This window comes from Peromyscus maniculatus, chromosome 21 (genome assembly GCF_049852395.1).
Source record: "Peromyscus maniculatus bairdii isolate BWxNUB_F1_BW_parent chromosome 21, HU_Pman_BW_mat_3.1, whole genome shotgun sequence".
In the NCBI taxonomy this organism is placed as follows: Eukaryota; Metazoa; Chordata; class Mammalia; order Rodentia; family Cricetidae; genus Peromyscus; species Peromyscus maniculatus.
In genome coordinates, this window is record NC_134872.1 from 42,999,724 (window position 1) to 43,026,382 (window position 26,659).

A 26,659-nucleotide genomic window follows, 5' to 3' on the forward strand; every position below is an offset into this window, starting at 1 on the left:
TCTCTCTCTGGTATAAAACAGCTGAATGAATGACAAGAATATTGGCAAGCTCTGCGGCTTGTTTTTCATGCCTAGCCTGCTGGTACTTCCGAATGAGTTTGTGAGCTTTTCTAAGTAAACCTAAAGGGGTTTAATTGTCAGAGCTGGAATCTCTTGTGAACAGTTCACAAAGCTTTGGTGAAGACACACATGTGGAAAGATGTAGCTGTTTTATGGCCGGCTTTTGTTCAGCAGAAACAAGCAAATAGAGAATTTGTAAAGGGTCTCTCTGGCAATAGGGAATGCTGATCCTCAGCAGCGATCGACGTGCACTTAAACCTTCAGAAGTTAGTAGGGATCTGCAAGTCCAGTGTGAGTCCAGTGTATGGAGCCGACACAGGCAGGGATACTGTAGAACTAATTGGGGATCCTGGGTGCCCTGTTAAAGTAACCCTTGTCATCATTTATGCTAAAGATGATACCCTCCTGGCAGTGTGCCACAGTACTGTTCAGATGCATCTGTTTTTAACCCTTTCCTGTAACTGTTGGGAATCTGACAGTGCACTGCATTATTACCTTGAGTGCCACTGCAGATGGCTTCCAGGCTTCTAGACCAAGCCTCTTTGCCCACAGTGGTGTGGGCTGTGCCACTGAGTTACTGCACTGGATGGAAGTAAGGCAACAGAGAAGCTCAGACCCATGCAGAGTCTGCTTCTCGTGCATCTCAGTAACCTCAGTAACGCCAGTTTTCCTTTCCCTCCCTGCCAGTCTTACCATTTTTCCTGTCGCAGAAATTAATGTTAAAGACTTACAGCTGCTGTCAGGTCTTTCTCCTCAGGTAGATGGAGTGAGTAGTCATAAAAGTGTAAGTTTTCTACATTATGTGCATTGGAACAGTGCCTGTGAGCATCGGTTTGGCTAAGTTTTGTGTTCCTTCTATGGAACCAGTTAGAGGAAATAATGAAAAGGACAGGAAAATAATTGTATAGTCAGATAATTTGGACACAAGCGAGTGGAATCTGTTATTAGCAGAAGCATGTATGCAGTACAAAGGTGGGTCCCATGAAGACGAGTGCAGTTCTGTCGCATACCGTAAGGTCCTGACAGCAAATTAGACCAGACACTTATTTGTCTCTCATCAGCATTATTGTTCGGTCAGAGAAGTAATTCTGCATTCACTGCTTTGGAAGATGAACTGTTAAAATGGGAGGCGAGCCTGTGTTACCGTAGGACCAAGTTCAATTGAAGGAAATTAAAGCATTTCCTTTGCAACTTTCAAACAGCGAGTGACTGCATGCTTGTGTGTGTGCCTGTGTCTCTCCAGTCTGCCTGGGAGGCTCTGACTCCTCTCACTGTGGTGAAGATTTATTTTCATAGCTTAGGTGTTCCTCCTCCAGACTGTTTCTGAAGATTGTTGGTGTTCTGTCTTTCTCTCTGTCTTTTTGATAGGAACCATGCTACCAGTTTTCTGCGTGGTGGAACATTATGAGAACGCCATTGAGTATGATTGCAAGGAGGAGCATGCAGAATTTGTGTTGGTGAGAAAGGATATGCTTTTCAACCAGCTGATCGAGATGGCTTTGCTGTCTCTAGGCTACTCGCACAGCTCGGCTGCCCAGGCCAAAGGTAATGATGCGCTTGTGGGGCTGGGAAGTTGCTGGTCCTCCTGTTTGCCTCTCACACAAAGCAGAGAACATTTTATTCAAAGAGCTGCAGCCTGTGCCTTATGTTGGTCCCTTATAGACTGTGGCTTTAAAAATTGGCTTAATTCAGTTTGGTTTAGTTAACACACATTTTGCTCATGTGGAATGTCGAGGTAAATTTTTTTTTAAAATTACTTCAGCTGAATCATTAGTATGCTTATTGACCTTAATAATCTGCTCCACTGAGGACCCACAAGGAAGTGAGGAGCGTATTTGAGCAGATGGACTGTTGAGAGTCAATTTGCATTTATGACTGAATATCTAGTTCTGTTTCTTTTATTCTGTTTCTGATGGTTTTATGGGCTGTAAAGTATTTTTCAATGTTGATTCCCACTGCAATAGGGAATCTTATCTAAATCATAAAGCCATTTAGAACCGGTTCAGCTATGTCTTATTAGAACTTCCTGTAAGTTAGGACAATGTGGCCTGATGCATAGGTTTTATTGATGGGTATTTATTTCCAAAATAATAAACAGCTCCTATAGTCATTTACATAATTTCACAATTTGGAAAGCTAAGCTGCAAATATCTTGATTGACCTGCCTTTTTGAGGGAAAGGGAATCATTCAAACAGAAATAACAATATTGCTTGTGGTGGGGGCAATGAGGAAGAGCAGAGCAACCTTTTGCTGGGTCTGAGAGTCAGCACTGAGCATGTCTTCTCTTTATCTGGACTAGGGCTCATCCAGGTGGGGAAGTGGAATCCAGTTCCACTGTCCTATGTGACAGATGCCCCTGATGCTACGGTAGCAGATATGCTTCAAGATGTGTATCATGTGGTCACGCTCAAAATCCAGCTACACAGGTGGGTGCAGGCAGCAGTTCTAAGGGGAATTCTCTCCCTACCTGGGTGGACATAAGGCTTCTCGAGCCAGCTTGCAGTTTTTGTTTACTCAGCATTTGAGACCTGCTAATCCAAATTAATTTGGTAACTTTAGCCCTTCAGTTATTTTCTCCAACTTGGCCACGTAGGACTCTAAAAATCAACTCCCTCCCTTGAAATTCCTGCATTTTTTGCATGCTATCAAAAAATAAGACTTTTTACTTTTAGTCAATTAAATGATGCATTACAAGAAGGCATTTTACATAAAGTTTACTTAAGAAAAAAATATTTTTGCATATCATGAACAGTGCCATCTGTGTACATTTTGTGAAAGAATGCTTTATTCGCTTTGCCATGATCTTATTTACTTATATCTGTGTTTTTGCCATTTTAATTCGTATGAACAGAGTAGTGGGAGGAAATCAGTTAATACGTTAATGCTTTTCACGGTGGCTCGTGAGAAAGCAGTACACCTTAAATTGTCTTCCCAAGCGCATCAGAGCAGGAAGGTAGAAGTAACATGAAAAAATAGCCACCACAGGCAGCTGATGTATAATTCATGCATCGATACAGCAGATGTGTTGTATAAAGTAATTAACTAATCGGAACAATCAGGAGACCGAGAGCAATCTCCAGATGCATCTGTTTGATTCGCAAAATGAAATCTGTCTGTCTTAAAGGAATGTTCTGCAGCAGGATGCAATCCTGTAATAATCCCCTTTCTAATCTATGTCTCAAATAGTTGCCCCAAACTAGAAGACTTGCCTCCCGAACAATGGTCGCACACCACAGTAAGGAATGCTCTGAAGGACTTACTGAAAGATATGAATCAGAGTTCGCTGGCCAAGGAGTGCCCCCTTTCACAGGTACTCAGCATAGTGTGTCATAATAATAAGACATCATGGGCAGCTACCACTTGAGGTCTGATGGGGATCCCTGGTTTCAAGCAACTGGTATCTGAAGCAAGAATTTGCTAAAAATGCTAAGTGATTTGACCACTGGTAACCTTTGAAAATCTGCCTTATTCATTCTGAGCCGAGTTTTTATGCCCTTTCTCCCTTGGGGCAGGGGGTAGGGGGCTGTGCCCAGGAAAAACAGTCCTGCAGAAGACACCACACTCTGCCAGCTCGTTCTTAGATCCACTTCTGAGTACCCGCGCCCTCTCTAAGGCAGACTCACAGTGGCAGGACCTGCACAGCTTTGGTTTAGGGATGATAGTGTCAGTGTTACTGTGCACAACTTCAGCATGCTGGCTACATAAAATCACGGTACCATTGTATGGTGTTTGCTCTGTTATAAAAAATGAGAAAGTGTTTGCTGAAAATAATTGTAAATTATATATGTATGTTAATTATAAATATAAGAAATCTCTTGCCTGGAACAAAAGGTCCATAATTATTGCCCATTAGGAGTTTATAACCAATTTTGAAGAATTAGTTCACTTTTTAAAAATGGACATTTTTTTTTTCTTGAGATGCCTGTTTTACCATTGGGATTTTTGAAATGAGACAGATTTATTATTGTTGCATTTCATTTTCTGGAATGAATTTTGGTCGAGGGCAAATAAAACTCTAGGTTGTTGCCAAGTTTGAAACCAGACATCCTCTCTGCTAGCCCTCGGCTGGCTAACGGTCACCACAGTGTATGGAGCAGCAACACTGCCCAGCACCCACTGGGTGCTAAGTCATCCTGTGATGCAGTGTTAACTGGCGTGCTTGTTTAAGGTTTTCGTCTAATTCTAGTGTGAAATGTAATTATGAATATTAGTCTGCCAATCATTTGAACTTGTATTACTCTGCATAAGCATTTCTGGAGTGAAGAGGGTCTCAGAGCTTGTTTTTATGACACTGAGTCATAGGTATTTGTTCTGTGTATTTTCAGTCCAAGGCTCATGAGGATTTCTGGATACCTGAAGGGGAAGCCCATGGCCCCAGCCACTGCTTCGCAGCAGTCCATGCATTCAGCCTTGCTCCAATACAGGCCTCCAGCTCTGCTTTGATGTTAGTTAGCAATTTAGGAAAGGAGCAATTCTAGATTAAGCTATAGCCACAGATTACCTGTTCTTTGTGATTAAATGATCATTGTTCTTGTGTTTGAGAACAAACTTTAAAAACTCATTCATTTATCCCATCAGCTATCTGTCTTGTTGTTCTTGCCCTTGAAATAGAGAAGATTCGAATTTATAACCAGAAAATAAAAGTAATTTAAATGAATTTTCAACAGTTAAGTCAATCTGATGGCATCATGAAGCCTAGTGACTTACTTCTGGGACTATGTTGTGAAGACAACTCCAGAGAACGTATTGCTTGGTCATTAACATTTGAAAATTGGAAGAGTGACCTAGAATGAACAATTTTGTTGTTGTTGTTGTTGTTTTTACTCAGAATTCTAAATACCCCATGTAGCAAAACCTTGTACCTTCATGTGACCCAGTGTCCCACTGATTTTGTAAGTCAGCTCAGGCAAAGACTAGAGGTCTGTTCTGTGAGCTGGGGATGAGGATCTGGTGCAAGTCTTTACTGCACAGTCACATGTAGCCAATGAACTCCACCTCTTGTACTGTATACATTAATTATGGATTTGCTTAATGCCACCAGGAGAAATGAACTGAGCATAGATGGTTATCACAGTAAGCAGAGTGACAAAAGGAAATCGAAGGCTTAGTCTTGGAGCTGGTAGCTGGTGAATTTCTTTCTTTCTCTCTCTCTCTTTTTTTTTCTGAGTTTTTGAGACAGGGTTTCTCTGTGTAACCCTGGCTGTCCTGGATCTCGCTCTGTAGACCAGGCTGGCCTCAAACTGACGGTGATCTGCCTGCCTCTGCTTTCCAAGTGCTGGAATTAATGGTGTACACCATCCTGGTGAATTTCTAAAGAGAGGTCTTCAGAAGCGAACATGGCCTTGTGTAGCTGGAGGACCCCACCATCATAGCGAAGTGACTGACCTAGGATGAAATTGCAGCCCGAGGTGCAGTGGCACTCTTCCCTTTTCTAAAAATGCCATTGGAAGTCATCATGCATATGTCAGCAGAAGCAACAGATACCGGAAATTGGTATTTGGAAAACTGAACTCCAGATGAAGTTCATCTGCAGCATCGTCTTCTGCTTCTCTAGAATGAGCCCATGAATCTGATGGTCAGGATGTTTTCATCCTTAGCTCCTCCCCTTTCGGTTTCGTGGTGAAGTTAGGAAAGATGAGTGATAGAGGCTTCCTAACACCTACACCCAAAGTAGATAGTGAGTCTGATGAGACTCCTCGTTCTCTTGTGTTTGAGATTTGGTGTTATAAATATTACGCTGAAAAATGCCTAGCCAAAAAAAATATTGTTCATATATAAAATGCAGCCTGATACCCAGTGGTGCTTTAAGTCTACTTCTCCCGTGTAGTTTTTGATTCATTTATGTGAGAACATTTAGCACATTATTTAATAGGTATATGTCACTGTATGGACTTTAAGGGTTTTGTTAAATATCTTAAGTAGTTTTGTTAAACAGTTAAAAAACTAAAGGGTTTTGCATTAATATGTTAAAATATTCCAGTTACAAGAATGGTTATAGGATCCCTAAATATTATGTTAGGTTGAAAATCTGTTGCTGGTAGAGAGAGGGTAGGAGGGATCAGGATTAGGTCTTACTAGGAACTTGCCTGGGGAGCACTGGTAGGAGGATTGGCTGATGCTTGCTAAGCAAATGTCCAGTTGAACCTGGCTTCTTAGAATTAGAAGGGATTATCTTTTCTTTGGCTCCTCCATTGACAGTGTGGGAGCTGGTGTCCCTATAGATTTAAAGTCAAGGTGCTGGTTAATGACTGATTTGAGTCCCAATTTGCTCTATCCGTGTCCTTGCCCAATGGTATGTTTAAAAATAGGTGATGATTTTTTTCAATGGGTGCTTAGGTTTTGATGCAACAATGTTTACTCTGCTAATATTTCTAAGGGTTTCTCCAGCAGCAGAGAGATTCCGTGAGTGGTATGTGGATTGATTTACAGCTCATGCCTTTATTTCTGTTAGTACTTTCCTACCATAAATCTGCCGAAGCAGAGTGGCATGTGTTTATTAAGTTCTCCGTATCATGTGCTTGTTTATTTTTGTAAAATGTTCTAGGATGTTAAAAATGCTTCGCTCATTATAGATCTGAGATTGGATGCTCTGTTGTTGTTTCTGCGTTTTTTCAGTGGCTGTGGTTAGATAGGTCGCTTGTTGCATTCTGAATGGCAACTACATAGAAGAAAATAGTCTGATTTTGGAACAAAAAAGCCTCTTGTTTTATGAAACTTTTGAGGGTTATGGATTTAGGATGTAAATTGGGAGTTATAAAAGTAAATATTTTGATTTACAATAAAACATTAAATTGGTTGCTTGTTTTCCCTAGAGTTTTAGATACTGAATTCAGCCAAACATTAGATAAATATATATGTTATTGCTACAAGGACAAATTATTTTGTTGAAGATACCATAAGTAAAAGGTCAGTTGTTATTTCTGCCTAATAATGTTTCTTTCTAGAAATGTAGAGGTTAGATATTCCAGATTTTATCTCAGTCTGCTTTGTGCAAATTTTTTTACCTCCCCCCTCTCCCCCCATCACATTTGCTGGTGTGCATGCACACATTGCAGTTTCCATATTTTTAAGGCATTGGGACTGTTTTCTGTTTCATTTTTTACCTGGAGAAAAGATAGCTCCAAGCTAAGTCCTGCGTAAAGCGAGTGAGAACTGCCATTTTTATTTTCAGTTCCCAAAGACACAGAAATAGGCTTGAGCACTCTGTCCAGAAAATCACACGAAGGAAACCATCTCCAGCTCTCCTTCTCCTGACAGCATCTGTCAAGAAATCTTGGGTTTTTAAATCATTATTATTATCAATTGCTTGCAAAACAGATAGTAAAATCCTGTCTTCTCTTCCTGACCGTTAGCCTGTAAGTAGGCTGCTTCCGTGAGCTTTGAGGATCATCTCTGCAGGCATTTGATAAACTTAGCTCACTTGGTTTTCCGTCAGTAGATAACACTGAATCTAGTGTTAAAATCTAGTGTATGAATACAGAATGTTTTTCTAAAAAAAAAATAAAAAAAAATAAAAAACCAAAAAGCAGAAAATGCTGCACTTTGTTTTTTGTAGTTATATGGACTGAAATGACACGTTTCTTAACTTTTAAAATATTAATAGTCATATTCTTTCCTGAGAATATCATCAGTATTCATATATCACATTTCACATAACACTATGAAATGTATTCACATATTAATACATTTGTTCATTCCAAAATATATATTAAACTTTTCAAACATATTGACAGGCTGCCGGTGTGTCAGGCATCCCTCTAAGTAGCTGAAGTAGTGTGCTGTTAACTCTGTGGTGCGTTGGATGTACCTAGTGTCTCTCTCACTCTCAGTAGCAGACAGATCTGCAGCCCCGTGTTCAGATGGGGACCCTCGGGCACAGAATGTTTGGATGGGTGCCCATGGCAACAATAAACTGTGTGGTGACTTCCTACTCAGAGCCCAGGAGCTAAACCCGGGGTCTTTTTTGTCACGTACACAGATAAAGACAGTTCAGGTGTTCACAGCACTTTCTGTCTTGGAGTTCTGATACGTTCTTAAAGGTATCCACTGCGTTTATTCTAACTGGGGAGAATTTTCTCCCACGTGTTTTGTGTCTTTGGTTTTTGTGCGTTGACTTGTTTGAGGGTATTGGAAGTGGTTTAGGTCATAGGGGTGGGGGTTGGGGGTTGGGAACATCTGCTGGATGAGGCTGTATTTGGGAGGGTACAGAGTTCTGAGTGTACAGTCCTCAGCTCTGGCCACATCCCTTCAGCCCTTCACATCTTCAGGGTCAATATGTGTGGTTGAGCCCGTGAAGGCCTTTTGGTTTGAAGGCCAGAGTTAAAGTTTAACATTTGATTGGATCTAGTAGGCAGTTAAATTTCTCAGATTTGTTTCGAAGTGCAAGCCTCGTGTCATCAGATGGGTATACCCTGATGGACAGTTTGCACTTGATGATCTTACCCCCTAGTCAGGAGCCATACATCTGTGGTTGGGCACCTGTTACCTTTGAGGGGAGCTCCCTGGACAGCTCTCCCTGTCTTACAGTTGCAAAGCTTCCTTCAGTCCTGGGAACCTTGGAATCTCCCTTGTTTCTTTATTTATTTTTATTTTTTGGAGACAGGGTTTCCCTGTGTCGTCCGGACTCTTCTGGTGCTCACTGTGAGACCAGGCTGGCCTCGAACTCACAGAGGGGAATCGTCTTATTAATATTTGCTTTTAGTTTTTTGGCTTGTCAGATGCTAAATCACTTGATAAACTAATTAGCTGTTATTTGATTGTTAACTGGTAACCACCATTGTCAGTGGTGGGCTGCATTACGTAATTGGCAAGCCAGCTCTACATGGGTAGTTGTGTGAATTGGACAACTTCCATATTTAAATTTTTGTACCCTTAAAACAGTCAAGACATCGCTTTTTCCATTTAGCAATATTACAGTATATCTAAACTACAAGAAAACATCCTCCAAATTACAACTTTTCTTATCACTAGTATCAGGCTCATTCTTAGCCGACTTAGATATGGAGGGTTTTATAGTAGTTTGGTTACCTTTCTTCAACCTTCAAATCTATTAATCCTAAAAGCGAACCTTAGCAAAGCAACTGTCTAACTTACAGGAATTGATCTCAAATATCTTATTGGCTCCATCTTCATAACAAATATGAAGAGTTCAAGCCATGCCAATTTCATGTGTTTAATAATGTTTAAGTGCTTCATTTTCACGTAACAGATTTTTTTTTTTTTTAAATCTATGAATAGATTGCCTTTGACCTTAGAATCACTAACACAGGAAAACAATCGTATCCTGAAAGATGCCCCTCTTGTCTCTGGTGTGTGAACTAATATTTCCAAGGCTTAAGAGAAGACCTAGTCTGAGAGAATGGCTATTAAACACTACTTTCTAATTGTTTTTTTTTAAAACAAAAACAAAAACAAAAACAAACAAACAAACAAACAAACAAAAAACGACCAACCAAATCGTGCTAATCAAATTAATTTTCTTGTTAAACAGAACTAGTTTGAGATTGCTTTTGAGCATTTTCCTTCTCCAGACTGAAATTTTATGTTGGTCTTTATCCAGATTTGCTTGTTAAATGCACTTTAGTTCAATGCCAGATTTGGACCACTAACAAACTGATAAACAGCCTCCACCCTCCGGTTCAGAATAATCGAACAGATACACATAGCAGTTTCTCCCTCTTTCCTGGGAAACTGCTTGATGATAGCATGCTCTGAGTATAAAGAAACACAAGCAAGCCTTTTCCATGACAGGAGAGCAGCAGCCTGCCTCTGCAGCACATGCATGCCAGCAGAGGCAAGGGGCACACTGTCTGCTGGGACTTTTAAATCTAGACTTAAAAGTTATTTGTTCTGTTTAGCATTTTTAAAACAGTTCTATTAGGAATTGTATGTGCTTCAGTTTTAATTTTAACTCATAATGATTTTAAAACACCCTGGGATGTGTGCATGAAGGGCGCTACAGAAATATGAGGACTGTGGGCTGGCTGGTGGTGGTACACGCCCTTAGTCAGCACTCGGGAGAGGCAGGTGGGTCTCTGAGTTCAAGGCCAACTTGGTCTACAGAGCAGGTTCCAGGAAACCCTGTCCCAAAAAAGAAAAAAGAAAAAAAAAAAAGGAAAGAAAGCAAAGGACTGTGGTCTACTATGCAGTGTTGCAGTGTTGTTTAGGGTTGCCTGAGCACCATCCTGGACAGTTTGGAAGGTCACAGAATTACTCCTTGTAGAGGAGGATTGCTTTTAGCTGTCTTTTTCTCTCTTCTCATTCTCCCACTAAAACTTTGTTCTCTTTAATCATCATTTTCATTAGAAAATATTCTTCCATATTGTAATAATTTCTCATAGAAATGCTAATCTAATTTATTAGCTTACTCCCAGGTGTAAAAGATGCAAACCAGATGATACCTTAGATGGTAAATAATTGCAGTCTTAATTGCCACTACTGGTTGAGATCTCATTCTTATCTGTGAAATAAGACATGGTCTTTATTAGGCACCTCTGACTGTCCCACACTTGCCCCATTACCTAGTGTTTGTTCTAAAAATATCAGAGATTTGGGCCTGGCCTGAAACAGGTGTAACAGGTGTGAGCTTTGTGGCACACCCCAATGGGAGCTGCCTGGTATGGATGCCCACGTTACTGGCAGCTTGATTGCATTTTCTCTTTGCTGTTTAATTGTGCTGATCTTTTTTTTAATAATGCTTTCCTCAGCTACTCTCTTCTGTCTTTTTACACATGTGTTTCTGTGTCACAGGCTTCCTGCATCACTGTAGTGAGCTAGCTCAAGCATCATGGCTGTCAGAAATGTGAGCAGCTGACTTTCCATGCTCTGATTTCCTCATCTGTAAATGGCACTGTTGCTGTGAGAATTAGTCAACACCCCCAAACCACTGAGAATAGTTAATTCTCATTTCAAAAGTGGACAATACTTTGAGTTGTTTGTCTAAATGGCATGAGTGACTTGAAATCACATTTCTGTGATAAGAATAGGCTGTAGCCAGGTGGTGGTGGCTCACACCTTTAATCCCAGCACTCAGGAGGCAGAGGTGGGCAGAGCCTGGTCTATAGAGCTAGTTCCAGGACAGCCAAGGCTACACAGAGAAACCCTGTCTCAAAAAAACAAAAACAAAAACAAAAGGAAAGAAAAGATTGTTGTTGGATCTATTAAATATATTTTGATTCAGGCTTTTTCCTTTTTTTAATTGATGTAAACAACCAAAAACTTTTCACTTGTGGAAAAGTAAAGGAATATATATATATATATATACATATATATATATATATATATTTCATTCAAAACTTTAACAGATACTTTTAGCATCACCTTTAAAATCATTATAAAATTATGACATTCTTAATGAAAATGAGGGCAGATGGAAACCATGTTCATCAGTCTATAAATCTGTTATTGATTTATGTCCATTTGCAAATTAAGCAGATTTAGTAACTTAGATACCACAGTGTCAGAGAGGATGTTAGCTCGTTAACTATTTCACCCCCTTCTCCAGTACCCCAGCTCGCCTCTGCCCCTCACGCATCTGGCACTCCAAACTGCCCTGAGAAGGCTTGTGAAGTAATGGCTGTACTATGATTGCTGTGTCAACAGACCTAAGTTGTTGTTTTGTTTTTTGTTTTTTTTGGGGGGGAGCAATGATGCCATGATACTTACATGAAGGTCAGAAAACAACTTTTTGAAATTGGTTCTCATTTTCCACCACATGGACTGAGGGTTGTACTCAGGTCGTCAGCAAGTGCCTTTACCTGCTGAGTACCATGCAAGCCCTGGGGTTAAGTTTTACTCACTACAGCAATCATAGCTCCCGGCACATAGCAAGATTTCAGGAATTTTTGCTACACTAAGACATCATCCTATGATTGCTGTACATTTATTTTATGGGTGATATTAGCAATTTTATTGGTAGAGCTTTGTAGACATTCTTATCTGCAATACCCTACTTTGCAAACTGTGTCCCGATTGTACTTAGCTATGCCTGTGAAGTTTACCCAACCAAGAGCAAATGACTCCTGAGCTTCGCTTAGGAAAACTTATTGCCTTGCAGGTTATCTCAGATTTTTGTTCTTGATAGATTGCAAAACTTACCTGTTTTTAAGCAGAACAGTAGTCTTGGGAGTACAAGGGCTCAGAGGTATGAAAAATGCTAACAATGAGCTCGTCGTATATCACAGTGAAGCACTAACTTCATTGACATATTTCTGGCATTATTACATGCACGTTTAGCTTTTTCAGGGTAGTTTCAATTGAGCCATATTCAAGACTCACATTTTTTTTCTTTTAACTGTTACTTCCATTTGTCCATTTTCTTCTCAAATCTAAGGGAAAGATTGGGGGGTGGGTTCAATAACAACCCAATGATTTACAGACAGGTGCTGATGCTGCCAGCTTGGAGGCCTCACCCCATGTTGGCTCATGACTCCTCCATCGCTGCTCTAAAGCTAATGTCTGGCACGGAGACGTCATTTAGATCTCTAAACGTATGATCTGCATTTGGCTGTGTAAAGGTCTAGAGTCACCTGCATTTAGAGAGAACTGCAAATGTATATAACTGTTCAGTCACTCTGTAAAGAGCCGCAGGGACGTAGGTGTAGTGCCCACCCACCTGTGCGAGCACCCTCCACAGTAGATTCTTCCAATGTGGACAGAGCCCTTTATTTTGTGGCGTGCAGTTCATCACAAAGTATTGTGTCACTTCACTGTGAGGTGATGACCAGCGACATTTTCCCTAAACTGAAAGATTTTTCTAACATTATAGGGATGAAGCCAGATCAGTGCTATTATTTTTCTTTCTGTTTAATCCAGAGGTGGCATTGGTTTACATTTACGTAGTAGACATGGATGTCTTGTCTGAGAGTAACAGTGTTAAGCAAAGCATGGACATCAGGGGTGAACTTCCTCTTTTAGTTTCCTGTGAGATACCAATCATATGAGAATACAGTGTGTAGATTCCACAGTAGACTCTGAAAGCTAGAACAGACTGGAAGTCATAACCCACTTTTGTCGGGGAACAAGTAGGGTTTGCTCAAAGATTTGCTGAGGTCCTTGGCCCCACACTTGGTATATACTGAGAATACCTCTCCGCCCCCATATACACAAACCCAGTGTTTAAGCAATGTGGTTTCAAATCTAACTGTTCATATGAAGAAAGACTGCAAAGAGAGAGTTGAGATTCTTGTGGGCAGTTTGAGTCTAGCATACAAGTATTTCTGCTTGGAAAAGTGAATTATTCAAAATATTGGAGTTCTTGTTTTTACTTGGTGCTTTAAAACATTTTGAAAGTGCTCCATGTAAGACCCAAGAACTAATAACGAGTCTGATATTTTTTCACTTCTAAGTTCAGATACTAGGAATTAGCAATTGTTTCTTTTATAAAGATGAGCTAGTCATACATCCACACAAGGGCATGAGAGAAGGAAGAAGCAAGCATCACTCCAGCAGGTAAATGAGTGCAGAGTTTCAGATTTATCTAAATAAGATCTAATCAGATTTCTCCAGACTCAGGCATATCTAAAGAAAGTGCTCTTGTGACGTCTGCTTAGATTACTATGATATTTAACACAATAACATTTATATTTTTAATAGTTATATCACAAGCAAGATGCTAAGAGAGTTTGAGCTTCCTGCAGACACAGCTCTAGTTGGAGAGTGATGTGTGTTCAGCATACTTGGTTCTCCCTAGTGTCTCTGGAAGACAGTCCCCTCACAGGCTCTTCACACTGCTGGAACAGGCAGTGGTGCTGTCTTTCAGTTGTCTCTATGTTATGTACACTTATTTTGAAATAGTATATACTCTTACTACTAATGCTAGTAATATACCTTTTGGCAAATACTTTACAATTTAAACTCTTTGCATATTTATGTAAGTGGTTTGAAGGTTTTGTTGTAGAAGATATGAGGACAGGGTGGAGAATTTGGTCAAATGATATATCATTTGGAGTTTGTATAAAATTACTTTAATTATATGGAAGGAATATAGTAACTGCACCAGCATTTTCTTTCAAAGCAACTTGTATTATTAGATAATTAAGATCTGTGCTTTGCAAAATAATGCTGTTTTCACCTTTTGAAAATGTATTTGGGGGAAATGACAGAGATGGCGTGTTTTCTTTCACTTCCTCTGGTGTTCCTTCAGAACATTATAATGCTTTTCATTTGTGATGGTATGTCCTGGCTTCTTTGGATGAAAACACCATTTCCAGGCACCAGGGTTGATCAAGAGTGGCAAGAGCTCCTGAACTTTGACAACTGGACTTTAAGGGAATTTACAAGTGATCCGTCTTTTCCTAACAAATTGAGATTTCAAATGTGCTCTGGTTGTATCTCCCAAGAGAATAGCTTAGAAGTTATTATAGGCACCAGAGGGAAGAGAGTGGGGGACATCAGCTAACAAGTATGTTAGAGAGTATGACACCCTCTTAGTGATCCTGTCAATTGCTGTCATAAATAGAAGCCCATTTCTGTCCTTCTCACCCTCAAATACCAGATGAGGACTAATTTCCAACACACTCAAGCCTTTTTTACCATCCCATAGGATGTGCCTTTTTAAAAGAAAGATGCTGTATCTGATATTTTATATCCTTTGAGGTCCAAACAACACCCCATTGACAAAGAGTCTCTGTCACAATAGTATTTTTATATGGAGCTGATTCAGGTGTTTGATGGCAAGGTCAAGTCTGACTTTTGAATTTTCCACAGACATAAAAAGAACTGTTAAGAAAATTCAGCCATAGGTAGTCAAGGCTTGCATAAGGAGGAAGGACACAGACTTGGGACGTTGTGCTTCTCAAAAAAAGAAAGAAAACAGAAAATAGCAATGAGTTGGTAGTTCAGCATATTGTTCAGAAGAATGTTCATTTTATTGAAAATTACAAAAAGGTGTTTAATTCCTCCTTGCCATTAATACAATAAATAAAAAAGGTTGTGTTTTGCCATCGATATAAATAAATGAAAAGGCTATGTCAAGATTAGTGTTCTGCTGGAAATAATGCTTGAGTTTCTCACAGCATTCAGACTAGACAGGAGTTAAAGGTCAATTTTTGTTTTTGTATATTTTCCATGTATAAGTATTTCTTTCAGACGATAATTATTTTCGACTTAATGCCAAAGACCTTAGCCATGATGTGCTTTCATTTCAAACATGGGTAGAACAAATGCATTCTAGGTGAGATAAAACCATGAGATTGACCTCACAGAATCAAACCTGTGTGAGATTATTCCCCTTGCTATCTCTCTGGAGATCTCCAATTCAAAACATACATTCCTTTGTACAGGAAAAAGATACTCTGATTCCTTAGTTGAAATTAATTAGCATTCAGAAACCAGATCGCATGTTTTTGGGTATTCATGAGATCTCTGTTTGAAAAAAAAATGTTTTTAACTTGTAGAAATGTGTTGCAACACACAGATGGGAAGAAAAAGAAAAAAAAAACCTCTTTAGCAAGCACTGTGTGTAAAAGGAATATTACATTTTACACGCTCCTGATTGCTCTGTGTAAACAGTTTTTGACATCTGTCTTTATAGTTTCGAGGAGAGGAAGACTTTGTTAAAAGAATCATTTTTATACAGCAGCCACCATTTCAGTCTTGCTTTACCTGTATTATGAAAGCAGATGGTCTGCATGTCTTTTGAATATTTATAACTATCAAAAACAATCTCTTGCTATTCACCCTTAGGCTTATGAGATGTCAGGACTGTTCTGGTTGGAAAAAAAAATCATCTTGGGTGTTTACAGAAAGAGGATTACATTAAGCTGAAATGACTATACATTTTCCAGTTTAATATTTGTCCATCAGCTGTTTAATCGTATTTAGATAATTGTGTAAATAAGATGTGGTAGCCCTTGCCCTCTCTGCTGGAGGAGCCTGCAAGCTTTCAACATGGGTGAGCCACCATTTTGTAGACGCTGCCTCTCTGTCCTCCCACCTCAGGTAGCCCAGACCCAAGTCCCAAGCCAGCCATGCTCCTGACCTCGCAGTCCAGCAGAAGGCCAGCACGGGGACTTCAGAGACACCAGGGACATTAGGTGCCCCAGGTCTAGGAGTGTATTGTCACATGCAAATGCCGAGCAGCTGCCTACCCCTTTAAAAAGGGCCTGGCCTCCTCCTCCTCCTCCCTAGCTTGCCCTGCTTCTGGGTGTTTTGGAAAACTTTTGGAATAGTGGGGGTTAACTGGTTTTTTTTTGACTGGAAGCTGAGCAATCAGAGATAACAGATTTTGCTGTGGTTGGTTGATTTGGCAGAAAAGCATGAACAGTTTTGGTTTAAATGATTGAATAACCTGATTAGCATTGTTTGGGGGTATTTTTTTTTGAGGGGGGTTGTTAAAGGCACAACAAAGCAATTTTAAGGGTAATCAGATCACTGCTGGGCTGCTTCTTGGTTGACAATCTTGTTCTTGAGAAGGCTGCACTTCTCCCCAACCAGTCCTGTTGGCCAATAAGATGACCACGCTGAACAGTCAAGCCACCTTCCTTGATTTTCCAGTGTGTTACACACACACACTAACCACAGTGTGTGCGAACCCCTATCAGGGCTTGGAAGGGAGCATTTGGGAAAATTATGTAACCTCAACCAATTCCTTGGGTTTTTCTGTTTTTCACATTGAGAGACCTGCAGATTTTCGAGCAAAGGTTCAGAATGTTCCAACAATATGTAAGTCAGGCTTTAGAAAAATTCCACCCTTACCTTTTCACAATTAGAAAGGTTATAAATAATGTATTTGGCTGAAAAGGAGGCTCAGCCTGTGGCAGATGGTATCCTTCTAGAGGGCTGGGGTTTCTGGGAAGATGGAAACAGATCGGAACTTTAGCAGACTCGGAAAGAGCCAAGCTCCTCATAGGGAGTAGACATGTGCTTTATGGATCTTAGAAAAGCTTACAACTTGGCTCCTAGGATGAGAATATTATGTCACACGGGTTAGGAGACCCATGGCCAGTTTCTGCCGGCTCTTAAATTGTGTCTCCCAACACTGGGCTCCTCGGCCTGTGTTTTGGTTGGTGTGCCCTGTGGCAGCATTTGAACTCACAATTTCTAGCAGCAGAGATTAGTCAGTGGGATTAATTGACTCCCAGAGCGTTGATGGTTTTTACACTAGTAGCCACAGACTGACTAGAAAACTTGCCACAGGAATTGTGTCTTTCAGAGCACTCATATAAATAGATACCAAGGGAGCAGAGCAGCAACCACCAGCAGCCTCTTTGGAGACATCTGTGGGGTTGCAAATTATTGAACAAAGGCTCTTGTAGCTAAGAAGTTGGGATTTAAAGATTCACTTGACAATAATGCTGTTGCCTTTGACCTTGAAGGGTAAAGAAGAGGAGAATGTCCCAGTGACCCAAAGGAGTGGCTTCTTTCAGTGGCCTTCTGGTGTGACTAGGTGTGTTCAGCCTTGTGCTGAGCATCCAGGCTGTTTTGAGATTAAGTCTAGAAGAAATGCTCAGTGTAGGAAGTGCTGGCTGCAGTGGCCCAGCGTGCTTTAACTCGGGAAAGCCTGGCAGAATCAGAGCCGTGGAGCCGAAGGATGAGCAGCTCGTAGGCAGAGGTGGAGGCGCCATGGGACTACCTCCAGGTGTGAGGAGTGGGTGTGTCTTCTGATGCTCGCGTGAGATGCAGCCCAGCTTCACTGAGCTGAGATGTTGAAAGAAATGGGAAGGTGTTCCTTTGCTGTCTGCCCTTGTTGTCCTTGACTTACTGCTACATTTAATTAGTGCAAATCTCTGCGGCAACAGGGGGATATCTCCATTGGTAGTGTGCTTGTTGCACAAGCGTGAAGACTGGAGATGGAACCCTGCACATACATAAAGAGTCTTGAGTAGCAGCTTGTAATTCCAGTACTGAAGAGAGGGAACAAGAGGAGCCCTGTAACTGGCCAGCTAGTCGCTGAATCCATAAGCTCCAGATTTAGGGAGAGGCTGTCTCTGACAGTACGGAGGAGAGGGACTAGGAAAGACGTCTGACATTAACCTCTGGTTTCCACACACCCACATAGACACAAAAAGACCTCATTTTGAAAAGTATATCAGTTACTCTTCTGTTATTTAAAGCATCCTAATTTTCTGGCGTTTGCACATGGGTGCGTACATGTTTGTGCGTCAGAGGGTGTGTGAGGAGGTCAGAGGACAATGTATGGGAGTCAGTTCTCTACTCTGTAAATCCTGAGGATTGAACTCATGGAATCGGGCTGAGCAGGCCCTTCTGCCACTCTGCCATCTCAGTGGCCCCATTGAAAACATCTTTGACAGATCTGCATCATCATATAATAAATAAGGAAGTGAAGGAGGAACAGTAAAATCACTTTAGGACATAGCCCACAGATTAGGGTTAAGCAGGGGCGGTGGAAACTTGGATGACAGGGCACATATGGACGTTGTTTTCCACATACGGATGATAATGAACTGCGCAGCACTTTGACACATGAGCTCTCATTTTATTGAAGTATTTCAGAACGGTTTACATTTTCGTTCCCCCTTTGCTCTCACCGTGGGTCAAAGAGGCACATTATATGGAAGTGATCTGGGTCATTTCACCTGCTTCCTGATAGATGACAAACACTTTGGGCCAAGGCTGTGTCTTACCCATCTTTGTGTCCTTCACACCAGCCAGTGCAGCAATAAGCAAATAATATATCGAATGAAGGAGATGAAGTAGACTGGGTATTTATTGAAAACCTCTGCAGAATTTAGGGAGCCTGTTTGTTTCTAAAAGTAGGACCTTCCATGCTGTGTTGTATTAACACACGAAAGTGGCAGAATGTCTAGGTAAAAACTAATCATTTTTTTAGAAATTGGGCCAGAGTGGGAGAACATCAGCTGTCATCCATCTGCAGAATCACCATTATCTATCAGTGATCTCTGTAGTTTTATTAGAGTCTGGCATTATTGATCCATTAGTACGGTGGAGTAAGGAAGCCGGTGGGTTGCTAACTGTGTCAGATAGTTGTCCTCTGGCTCTGGTTTTGGCAACTTGCTAAGTGTCTTTTTGCACTGTGGACTGGGGAGGCTCTTAGTGAAATTGCAAGCTATTGGATTAATGGCAGGGCTTCACGAACACATTAAGAATGTCTTTTTAGAGAAATAAAATGTAAAAATGACTATAAAGTAGAAAGTGTGTGGGGGGGGAGCTATCATAGTGCCTCATTGGAGAGAGAGCTGTGTTTTACATAAATAATGCACCTCTGACTCCCAGTTCTTTAGCGGACCCCCAAACTTATACATTATAGGAATGTGTGTGCTCCTAAATTAACATGATGATGGATGTCAGAGTTAATAATAGCCCAAAGAGCTTTACATTTGAAGTAGCTTAAAGAAGATAATGATATAAAAATATTCTTGTCCCCAAACTGGCTTTTCTGGTTGTTCGCTGCCTCCCAACAATGGAGTCTTCTGTAAGCTGTTTCTCTGGAGACCAACCAGGTCTGAAATTTAAGCTCGTGGTTTCTACTCTCGGGACCAGGAGACCTGGTGCTTCAGTCTCACTCCGAAGATTCAATAGGGGGTTAATTTAGCTACTAGACACTATGGGTGAACCAGGAATGAAGTCACAGCAATTACTGTAACCAAAAGTATCTGGGAAAATATGCTTTTGTTTATTGAAAATGTGGCTGTGTTTTTTATTTTAAACCTTAGTGGCACATTAACATCATTGTCTCCATTTTTACCTATTAGATGGCTGGCTATTGTCAATGTTTTTTTGTTTGTTTGAGTCAGGGTCTCACTATGTAGTCTGAGCTGGACTGGAACTTACAAGTTCAGGTTGCCCTAGGAGTCACAGAGATCCGCCTGTCTGTGCATCCCAAGTGCTGGAATTAAAGGTGAACACCACTATGACCAGCTCTTCAAGGCTTTTTTTTTAAGCAAGGGAAAAATGACAAGTAGACATTTATTTCTTTTTCTTTTTCTTTCTTTTTTTTGTGGATGGGACTTTTAAAATGTTAATTAGCACAAAATGTATATATTGAAACATTTTCTGGTCATTTGAAATTCACAACTCAAGCTTTACTAGATAAAGCCAGCAATCAAATCTGAAGATGCTCGTCTTCTGAGAGAGGCTCTTAAGCGTGACCTCTGAGCACTGTTACCTCACCAGCAACTGGAATCCATACAGTGAACATGAAAATGTAAAAGTGATTTCTCCTACTTGATAGTGCCTGGTTGTGCTGGGGGTGTTGGTGAGATGCAGGTGTTGATGAGGGAGGTCAGAGCTAGGGCTCCAAACTACATTTCAGACAAGCTTCCAGGAGTGTCTATGGCTCTGGTGCCTGGACTATGCTTCAAGTAGCAAACATGTCGGATTCAATCACCATGCTGCGAAATACCCTACCTTTATATAGTTCAACCCTCACATCATCTGTGGGTTTGGATTAATTGGGGTTAGTGCACATTTGTGAGGAATAGATGGTGTGGATAAAGACTGGATAAAGAGTGCTAGAGCAGATGCCACTGTGGAGGCTGCCACTTGCTACTTAAATAAGCGTCTGGTGATCTACTTAATGGAGTCTAAGAAGCTGAAGTTTTGGTCCCAGTTGTTTTAGAAAAACTGAGAGCAGGTACAGCTTCCCACAGCTGAAGTTGTGGGCCCCCCACCTTGTGCCATGGTGTATCATACATGTTCTCTCCTCTCCACACAGAGTATGATCTCCTCCATTGTGAACAGCACGTACTATGCAAATGTCTCAGCAGCAAAATGTCAAGAATTTGGAAGGTGGTACAAACATTTCAAGAAGACAAAGGATATGATGGGTAAGCAAAAAGAAAAAAAAAAGGAAAGCCCATCCCTCTGCTGTGGCGACATACCATTGCATGTCATTTGGGGGTTTATCAAAGTCACATCGAAAGCCAGATCTTTGATTGCCCAATTAGAGATCAATTTAGAATGTTTCTTTGGGGGTGGGGGAGTGGGTATGAGTATAATGAGATAATTAAATTCAATAAATGTTTGTGTTTAAATCAGCCACACTGACTCGGTTGTCAGACATGCAGGAAATCGAGGCGTGAGGAGGAGAGCTGTCATTTTGTAACATCTCAGTGAAGACCTAACCAGGCCTTGAATAACTAATATCAGCTGTGATTTCTCACAGAGATAATCATGCTTTAAGGATTTTTGCTTTTGTTTGTAAAAAAGAGAAAGGACTTGTTTTCACACCAGCCTCTAAACCATATTTTACTGTATTTGACTTACTGAACACGATTTGGTTTTTTACCATTGAGATGGAGTGGTTTTTATTCTCCAGGCTCCATAGATAGGCGCCTTAGTGAGCCCAATGCCTTCCTATCTGGAACAGAACCAACACTGTCATTACTGAACTTTCAGTTCCAGCCCAGCGCCATCTCTGAACTTGCTGCATTAGGTCAACATTTGTTACATAAGACATGCATCAAGATGAGCTGAGGTGTAAAAGGACAGGTCACGGCTGCATGCTGTGGCTGAGCGTTTGGAGTCTGGCATGTTCTTTTTGTGAATCAGTTAGTGCTCATGGGAGCAAACACTATGGATAAGGTTAATGTACCTTCTTCTTTCACATACTGTACCTTCCAAATGATGCATCCTAAAATTAAACAGCAGTGGGGTGTTTCATATACAAGGCGGTATGCCTTATTGTAAATCTTTGTTTATCACCATTCAGTTCATTTAATAGTAACAACAATAATAATTTTTCCTAAAGACTTAGAGACAAGAGACCCGAATTTTGAGCATGTTTTAGCTTTTAATATTTGAAGAAAGGCCATCCATCTACCAAAACGGATTCTTTGCCTTTTATAGCTTAGGGCTGTAATGAAGGCAATGCATCAATTTTTGGAATAATTGCTTGAATTACTGTTCCATGTGAATGGCCCACTGGGCTGATATCACTGGTAGAAACTGGTAGAAACTTCCCATTCTTAGTTATATTCTGCATATATCATGGAGTATAGCAGTTCCTCTGATTATAAAAATCTGCATATTTAATGAAAAGAGAAACGATGATTAAGATCCAGATAGATCCTGTACATGAGAAGTGTGGACATTTGAAAAGGCTTCCCTGTCCATATTACACGCTGGGTTCAGTCTCCCTCGAGTCTCTCCTGTGTAGCAGCACAGCATTTGACACACTTGGAGCTGACTCTCAGCCCATCCACACAAGTGTTCATTCTGGGTAGGTGGAAATGGACTGCAGAGTCGTGACAGCGTCCCCATTGTGCTAGGGCAGCTTTCTGCCCTGTCCTTAGCATCTGGTGAGAACCACACTTCTATTACAGACATTGGAGCCGCAGCCACACGGGCTGTGCTGACTTGCTCTACCCTTCGCCTTTGCTTTATCCTGAGAAGTATTTGCTGATGTCCTTATGTGTCCGTGATTGGCCATACATGAAGCAAACCACATGTGACACCAAGAGTGACAGCCAGCTGTTATACCCACCTCAGTACATCCTATTATGTAAACTACTTCCTACTTTTGCTGGGATTGCTAGAGTTGATATAATACGGAACTATTTGTAATTTTTTTCTCTAGTCGTTTTTTAAATCATAGTTTATTATTTGCTTCTACGTTAGCTCACGGTTTCTCATTGCCATTAAGCCAACAATATTCTTGAAGCCATCTTAAAAGAAACGGCTGTTGCTTAGAAAGCTTTCTCGAGCTTGTAACTGAGAAGCAGTTTGACCCAAAAGCAAACATATGAAATATGTATATAGTAGATTTTATGCCTTAAATTGGTGGTTTTCAACCTTCCTAATGCTACAACCCTTTAATACAGCTCCTCATATTGGTGGTGACCCCAACCATAAAACTATTTTTGTTGCTACTTCATAACTGTAATTTTGCTACTGTTATGAATCGTAATATAAATAATTTTGGTGATAGAGGTTTGCCAAAGAGGTCTTGATCTACAGGTTGAAAACCATTGTGTTAAATCTAAGCTACTTTTCAAAACAAGAGCAGGAGTGTGTCATGTACTCAGAGTGTGTGGAATTGTCTCTAGAGAAGAACACAGCCGGTATATTGTGTCCTGGAATTGTCTGGGCATCATTACTCCTCAGTGTGCTCTTTGCTTGCTGTTTTCTTTATATTTCTTATATTAGGAAATGGTCAGAAATTTTCTTAATTGCTGTCTGAGCTTGATTTTCCTTTTTGTCTACTTTAGTTGAAATGGATAGTCTGTCTGAACTATCCCAGCAAGGCACCAACCACGTCAATTTTGGCCAGCAGCCGGTCCCAGGGAACACAGCTGAGCAGCCTCCGTCCCCTGCACAGCTCTCCCACGGCAGCCAGCCCTCTGTCCGGACCCCTCTTCCGAACCTGCACCCTGGGCTTGTGTCAACACCTATCAGTCCTCAGCTGGTCAACCAGCAGCTGGTGATGGCGCAGCTGCTGAACCAGCAGTACGCAGTGAACAGACTCTTAGCCCAGCAGTCCTTAAACCAACAATACTTGAACCACCCTCCCCCTGTCAGTAGGTCTATGAATAAGCCTTTGGAGCAGCAGGTTTCGACAAACACGGAGGTCTCTTCAGAAATCTACCAGTGGGTGCGGGATGAACTGAAAAGAGCGGGAATCTCCCAGGCAGTGTTTGCACGTGTGGCTTTTAACAGAACTCAGGTCAGTTTGGTTCTGTTCTCTGCCTCTCTCCTTCTCCCCTTGCTTCATTCCTGAGCCCTGTCTGTGCTGATGTTCTGCTGTTGGGGGGCCTGTCCATCACCTCTTTCTTTAGGCTGTGCTCCCCTTTCAAGGGCAGACTCCTGGCGCTGTCTGCATTTGCTGCATAAGATGGTACGCTGTTAGTAAGAGAAGGTGGGAAGTGTCTGGCCTACTGTTTTCTTCCATGTTGCCCTTCACATCAGACTTCAGTGCATTTGTGTGCTTTGTTGAAGTTCTTCCACTTTTTTTGATACTATGCAGCTTACTAGGGGTTTCATTTAATTCTCTGTAGCCGTTTCTTAGCTCGCCTTCCTCCATGGTTTGTTCATGTTCTCCACACCTCACTCTTTTGTTTCTCCCCATTTCTGTAGTAAGTTATGTTCTGTACAGAATGTGGTTTCTTTCTCTTTTCTTCCTTTTTTGTTTTTTGTTTTTTGAGACACGATTTCTTTGTATAGCCTGCCTTGAACTCACAGAGATCTGCCTGGCTCTGCCTCCTGACTGCTGGGATTAAAGGTGTGCACACACCCCCCACACCCCCCCTCACCTCTGTTCCACCCCCACCCCACTCCCCTACCCCCAACCCCCCACCACCAGCACCGCCTGGCCGTAGTTTTACTTTAACAGACTTCACCTCACACCAGAGAAGGCATGCTTTTTTTCTTTCTTTCTTTCTTTTTTTTTTTTTTTAAATAGGTCCCAGATAGTAAATATTTGAGCACCATAAAATCTCTTATCGCACTGTAGATCACTAAACAGGACAGTGGAGGGATGGGTGTGGTCTGGTGGAGTTTCACTCCTGTCTATGGGACGGGTTGTGCTGGGTTGGCCTGTAGGCATTAGTTGAATACTCAGTTTAGACTTCCCATTGAGGCCTACAAATGCCCCTAGTGTTTACACCTTTTCCCTCGTGGGCGAATTCCTGTGAGACACAATCTTCTCTGCAAGGATAGTATCTTCAGTATTTATAGTTATTTTTTATCTGTTAAGATGCCAATGTAATGTATATGGTGTTTATTTTTTTCCAAAGCACACTAAAATAAGAACAACATTTAACTTTGAGACCATAATGTCTTTTCAGTTTTTATGTTTTTACCGTGTTTGTTTGTTTATTTTCTTTCTTTCTCTCTCTTTTTCTAAATCTGACTCATTTTCCTTTCATCTTTAAGTTATTTTGTTTATTACAGGATTATAAGAATAAAATTCTGGTACAAAAATAATTTAGTATTAATTCCTTGTTGGCAGAGTCGCTGAGCCTGGGAGAGTGCCAGCCGTGACTTGTGTTTGGCCGGCCCTGGCTAGACTGAGGGTCAGAAGACGTGGTGGGGTCTCATGGCGCTTTTCTCTTTGCTGTTGTTCTGTTTTTAGAAGGATGGTTTTTACACTGGGTTGTCTTAGGTTAAAAGTTTGCTTTTTTTTTTTTTTTTTAAAACAAAATCCCTGTTTTTACAGCTTTAAAACGGTGTTCATTATTAGCTAGTAAATTAAATATGATCCTTTGATTCAGTTGGGGACAATAATTTAAAAAAATCAGTGACTCAAAAGCCACCCTCTAGAAATTGTGATTTGTGGTAGCATTCTTTATTTTGTAAATACAGTAATTACTAGTAATGCTTAGTCCTGGGCCAAAAACTAGGACTCTACATAAAAGTCGGACGATGTTTGTTGAATTCAGTTAAAAGCCTTCAGACAAAGAGAGCAGTGATGTAGACACAGATGATAGATTTACTGATAAGCCCTTGAAAAATTGAGCAAATAGTTGTATACTGAAGCACAAAGATGTGTGCTGTGTGTGTGTGTGAGGTAGAAAAGGGAGGGCTGAGCACATTTCCTCACCGTGCCTGTGAGATGCTGTTTGTCTCTCTTTGGTCCTTACACAGAACATTTGTGGTTATCTGGACCATTTATTACAGTAAGTGATGTTAGTGTCTTTAGAAAGGCAGGTTCTCTGTGGTTCATATGAGGAGCAGTGAGTTCATTTTCCCAGGCATCGACCACATGGTATAGCTTCACCCAGATACCACTTTTTAAATGGACAATTCAGAAAAAGAAAAATCACTATCTAGAATTATTAGAAATTATTTGGCGATAAACAGATTTAAAACCTTTATGTATTAGTAATTGGTTTTTCTCAGTAGAAGACGTTGGGCCTTGTTTGGAACCGTCTTTTTATTTATTATTTATTTAAGTAGAAGTTGTCTCGTGTGGCTACTCAGATGCTCATTGAGAGCCAGCCTTTGCACACGCAAGCATGTGTGTATTTTTCAGTGGTCATACTTAAAAATCACATGCACGCGCCCACACGCAGCTGCATTTAGTTCAGTGATTATACATTCATATGAATGCATGTAGTGTGTTTATTTCAGAGTGTATGCATTTCAATAAAAGCAGGTGCAGAGTGAGAGTAGGGTGTGAGTGTGGAGCACGAAAATACACATGCTGATGCATATGTAGCGACAAGAGCTGTGCAGTGGCATGCCACAGCTCAAGTTGGTGTGCTCTTACTTCAGTTCCAGCCCGGGTTCAGACATTACCGTGAAATATGTGCATAGGAAGTCAGGTTCTGCTGTGGTAGAGAAAGACACTGCACCCTAGGCAGAGTACGGTAAGACATGGGTGTAATAGGTGGCATGGTTAGGAACTGAGAATTATTTTAATCATTGACAGCTCTGAGTAACTTTAAAACCCTGGATTTCCTGTTTTAACTCATGAGAACCCCCTCATCATCTAAACAGGGCTTCCCAGATTTAACCATAATCCTCTCGAGACTGTCACATATGACCTTAAAAAAGTCTGCCATTTCTGAAAAATTATGGTGAAATGGATATAATTACTTGTTTTAAGGAATTTCCCCTTTCTGAATGATGGGCATATGTTATTTAATTACTACAGAAGATCGTAGCTTTTAGCATATGCCACTCATTCAGTTATGTCTACTTGATGTCTTTTTAATGGAAACCTATGGCCAGGAGTGA

At 40.9% G+C, this 26,659-nt stretch overlaps 1 protein-coding gene across 7 annotated transcripts in view; it reads left to right on the plus strand.

The window, feature by feature from the left end:
- Positions 1–26,659, plus strand: part of Satb1 (SATB homeobox 1) — a 94,068-nt gene that overhangs the window by 25,704 nt on the left and 41,705 nt on the right. For all 7 annotated transcript variants that reach the window (XM_076557536.1, XM_076557535.1, XM_076557537.1 and 4 more), the window contains exons 3-7: positions 1,429–1,605; positions 2,361–2,487; positions 3,248–3,371; positions 20,697–20,808; positions 23,191–23,645. In XM_076557536.1, the coding sequence (XP_076413651.1) occupies positions 1,429–1,605; positions 2,361–2,487; positions 3,248–3,371; positions 20,697–20,808; positions 23,191–23,645 (995 nt within the window). The remainder of the gene's footprint in view (positions 1–1,428; positions 1,606–2,360; positions 2,488–3,247; positions 3,372–20,696; positions 20,809–23,190; positions 23,646–26,659) is intronic.